Source organism: Lineus longissimus, chromosome 6 (genome assembly GCF_910592395.1).
Source record: "Lineus longissimus chromosome 6, tnLinLong1.2, whole genome shotgun sequence".
NCBI lineage: Eukaryota > Metazoa > Nemertea > Pilidiophora > Heteronemertea > Lineidae > Lineus > Lineus longissimus.
The window spans coordinates 3029129-3033620 of NC_088313.1; the positions used below are offsets into that span (position 1 = coordinate 3029129).

A 4492-nucleotide genomic window follows, 5' to 3' on the forward strand; every position below is an offset into this window, starting at 1 on the left:
ATCTATTGAATTCTAAATTTCTATTTCACTTCAGGTGATCAGGAGGCTCCAGATTCAGACCGAGTTGTTTCTCGCCACAACTGAGAACAAGACACTCTAATATTCTTTGTAGTCCTCTTGATCGATGAGCAACGAAAAAATACACTACACCCATACCACTGAAATGTGAAACGACATTAATACATGTACAATGTAGTTATAGAGATATGAAAAGGTATATGTTCACAAATCAACCCCTCAATAAATGCAACTGAGTTGGTCAGTAACCCACCAGCACAGTAGCCAGAATGCAGTATGTTGGTGTATGATAATGAAGAACCTATGTAACATTATGGTTATGAAGATACAACCCACAGGAATGTTTCATTAAACATAATTATAATAAAAATGTCGCACAAGAGAAAGGCCGTTGTCACTCAACCTCGTTTACCCAGGGGTCAGTGCGCGCTCCTGAATGCTAATCAAGTAGACCCCGGATGTAGAGGTTGCAGCTTTGTGCCACGCTGGCCTGTGGCTGCTGCCGTAATAAATATCATGTGACCCGGAACCATCGCACTGACCAATCATGGTTGTTATGCTGAAACGGACATCATTTTGGTACCAGGCCATAATTACCAAATTTCCGACGACTGCTTTTTTATGGCGGATTGCGGTCAAACCCTAATCATTTGTTCTAACTGGATTCTTTGCCTGCTTCAAAAAGAGCAGCATTGAACCATGTTGCTACAGAGGACCTGGTCATATCAACACCACTGCTGAGGAAATATCTGAATTCGTTTTGGTCATTATTTGGAAGGGATACGGAACAATTCAGTAAAGGGTTATTTCTATTCTCTGTGCAAAAAATGACGTGTAATTTCTTTTATATCAAACAACCACCTAAACATGATACCACTGGGCACATTCAGGTATACAAGCAAGGTACAACACCTTCACCTCACTGGTAACACCCTGGGGGACTTCACTGGTAAAGAAGACTTCAAGGATCTGCCAGAGCTAAAGGAACTCCGGTCGAATCATTTTAGATTTGGTTGTATGGCCCCACAGGTCCCCGAAGAGAATTGTTTTCCAAAGATGGACCCGTGTTCTTCCTGCACTGATCTCATCCGCATAGGCGCTTTGTGGATCTTTCTGTGGATACTTGGGACCATTGCTGTGGGCGGGAATATCCTCGTACTCCTCCTGAGGATATTGACAAAGGAACCAACGACGGCGAACACCACGATCATCACAAGCCTCGCCGTGTCCGACCTCCTCATGGGCGTGTACTTGTACATCATCGCGGCAGCGGACACCACATTCAGGGGGTACTACATCGAGGTTGACTGGACCTGGAGGAAGGGCATCGGATGTAAGTTGCCGGATTCCTCTCCGTCTTATCAAGCGAGGTGTCCGTCTTCACTTTGACTATCATGTCAGTGGATCGTTTCCTGGTTGTGGTGTTCCCGTTCAGTAAGCAAAAGATAAACTTCAAGAAGGCGAAGATATTGGTGGCATCAATATGGATCTTTGGGGTCATATTAGCCGGTGCACCGTTCTGTGTTGACTACTTGCGACATTCGTACTATTCAAGATCTGGCGTCTGCCTCTCGCTCCACCTGACATCAGAACCCGCCCCAGGCTGGGAGTACTCGGTCGCCATCTTTTTAGGACTCAACCTCGATGCGTTCATGATCATCGCTGTACTATACACTTGGATGTACGTCATCATCAAACGCTCTGTCGATATGATGAAACACAAGACCAGTCGGAAGAAGGGAGAAAACAAGGAATTAGTCGTTGCCCGCAAGATGGCGCTGATCATCCTGACTGACTTTGCTTGCTGGATGCCCATCATAATTCTAGGTGAGTAAATATTGGCACATTCGTGTTAAACAGGTTTCAAGCAGAACAACTACACGTCCACTGGTGTTTGACACTCCCGACTCAAACAACAAATATGTTAATGATAGTGCTCATGTCGAACAAACAGTACCGTTTGAGGAGTACACCAAATCATTGGAGCATATTTCACGATTAATTGGACACCATCGCCACGACTTGGATACCACTGTACAAACCCTTTCTGGAATCCATGCATGTAGGTGCTGACCTCAAACAGGGGCTACCCTAGGGCCCTTTCGGTCGTATAACATTTGCGACAACATGGTATGATACGAAATCGACTCAAGCTTGTGAGTGTAAACTGGATTTTAGTTTAGAGTATCGTAAAAATTACATGTGGCTGTTCAGTTCGTAATGCCAAGTTGAGGAAGGAATCATGATAATTCAGTTTTGCGTTTCGCTTTCAGGTTTGGCTGCGATCTCCGGGAAAGTCACGATCCCTGGTGATGTCTACGCCTGGATTGCAGTATTTGTGCTGCCGATCAACAGCGCTATGAACCCAATACTCTACACACTGTCGTCTCTCGATCTCATCAAGTAAGTGACTTGATATTTCCTTTGGATGACGCTTACCTTGAACTATGGGTGCTCTACATGAGCTATGGAAGGATTTCATTATGATTTACAGAATAAATCAAGCATTTAAAACCGTGCTTGTGATGTTTAAGGTTACTGTTTCCTGGCTATTCCTGTTGGTTGCTATAACCTCTGTTAGAACCAAAAAGCGACTATCGGTGCCATTGTATAAGACGTTAAGGGCTTCTTCATCCACAGTAGACAACTACAATAAACATACTCGTCATTTCATATTTGCTCCTCAAAAGATTGAGACTCGTATATACGGCTCTTAATCTTCGACCAGCCCTACCAAGTATTTCCAATTGAAATGACCATCGGCTGATATAACGTTTTTCTTTTAGACTGATATGTGGAAAGAAAGAACCACAGTTGGATTACTCTGGAAGCACTAGGACGAATGTGTCTACCCGTAAGTAAAAAGGCTTTTAAAAATAAGTACTCATATCAGATATTGACTTGCGGCTGATCCTCCTCTTCGCTGTCCCCCAAATGATGCAGGGTAAGAGTGAATCTAGCCCAGCGATGCAGCTGATCTCACTCACTTCCTACGAGTTGATATTTCTATGTCAACTGTAGGATTACGATCCTGAGTCGTCTGTATTGCAGCACCACTCATGCACTCCAGCGCTCTTTGCATCGCGGGATACGATATCCGCGCAGCGCGTACGGCATCCTGCGTCCTCTCTGTCGTTTCCCTTCAACAACCTTAGGTTGTCATTCCATCAGTATCTCGGGAGGTTTTGCTAGTTCAGTTCAAGACACGTGTCCAAACCAATAACGCTATTGGGTTGTTATTCCGTACATTATTTTGGTCACGATTCCTTGGGCCAGGGCAAAATTCTACCCTCATGTTTTCCAAAGATCCAAAACAGTTCGAAACTATTTTGTGGACTAACCGACTGATATCGTGGTAACAATGTCATTTGGAGCTTTTCTTGTTTCTTGACTTTCAGTTGACAAAGATGATGAGGACGGTTCCCCTAAGGTAGTCAACTGTTACCCAGAGGGCAGTCATCTCCTGCCTTACGTGGTGGAGGAGTCCAATATGCTGAACCTCGCCCACGCAATGAAGACCGAAACGCCCTCACTGCCGCTGCGGGACATGCGCAGCGTACTCAAGGATGTGGCCAAAGCCATGGCATCGTTGCATGAAAGAGGCCTGATTGCGAGCAGTGTGACTGTAAATGACGTTGGGATAATTGTCAGCACCGGAAATGAGGTAAGACAAGTTGATTTCGGCTACTCTATGAGGATTCATTTTACGAAAGATATTGTCCTTGTGAGCAACAGTTTCTGACACAATGTGCTCTTGCTGTCTCTTTTGACAGTCTTGCTGTGACCCACTGGACTGGCCATCACTTGACTTCTTAAAGGGTAACTACCGGCAAACGTAAGGTAGGTCAGGATTAGTTACGGTACACGAAGTTGTCGGTATGGCCTTTTCAGTCTCACTATCGAAACTTTATACCAACCGCTGAATCAAACATGTCTTTTTAGACTTCAAATTTACCTGCTAGTTTCTGCCTTCCTTTAAGTGACGCATTTCATGATGCAGTGGCACAAGAGTGCTGGCATCTTAAAATCGAATGTTTCCTTGAATTGTGATACGCCGCGATCAGTTCGTTTCCCCAAGTCGAAATGTTGGATACTGAAGAATGGATCTTCCACCGATCTGGCCGGCGCGGGCGACTAGCGGTGTGACTGGAAAATTACTGTTGAACTAAGGTTGCATAGTAACAATGCATTTTAAAGCAAGTGGCCAACTTTAGCTGTACAATAATCAAACTAGACCATATTATCCTATTTCAGAAAGTAACGATGACTTGCAACGTCAAATCGGCATTCCTATGTTCAGGTGTGAAACAAGCCCTGATTCCGCGAGATTTAAAAGATAATATCCAGGATTTCGGCAACCTATGCAAGCGACTCTTACGTCACCACACCATGAACAAAAATCAGCATTGACGGTGTTTGGGATCAGTTTTTGTTCACTGTGATAGGATATACCAATTGACTGCGTCGTTTTAAA

The 4492-nt window shown here is 44.4% G+C and overlaps 1 protein-coding gene across 1 annotated transcript; it reads left to right on the forward strand.

Moving 5' to 3' along the window:
* Positions 1-885: 885 nt before the first annotated feature.
* Positions 886-3173, forward strand: LOC135489433 (G-protein coupled receptor GRL101-like). The gene is made up of 5 exons (XM_064774791.1): positions 886-1351; positions 1525-1845; positions 2292-2421; positions 2805-2872; positions 3070-3173. Exons 1-5 carry the CDS (start codon positions 886-888, stop codon positions 3171-3173), a joined length of 1089 nt encoding a protein of 362 aa, XP_064630861.1.
* The last annotated feature ends 1319 nt before the right edge of the window (positions 3174-4492 follow it).

What these genes read in the sequence shown, in the direction of transcription:
- LOC135489433 (XM_064774791.1), top strand. Translation starts at nt 886, where the DNA reads ATGATACCACTGGGCACATTCAGGTATACAAGCAAGGTACAACACCTT. An exon ending in CTGGAGGAAGGGCATCGGAT is followed by an intron (nt 1,352 to 1,524) that starts GTAAGTTGCCGG and finishes GGGTCATATTAG; the next exon opens with CCGGTGCACCGTTCTGTGTT. An exon ending in TCGTCTCTCGATCTCATCAA is followed by an intron (nt 2,422 to 2,804) that starts GTAAGTGACTTG and finishes TTTTTCTTTTAG; the next exon opens with ACTGATATGTGGAAAGAAAG.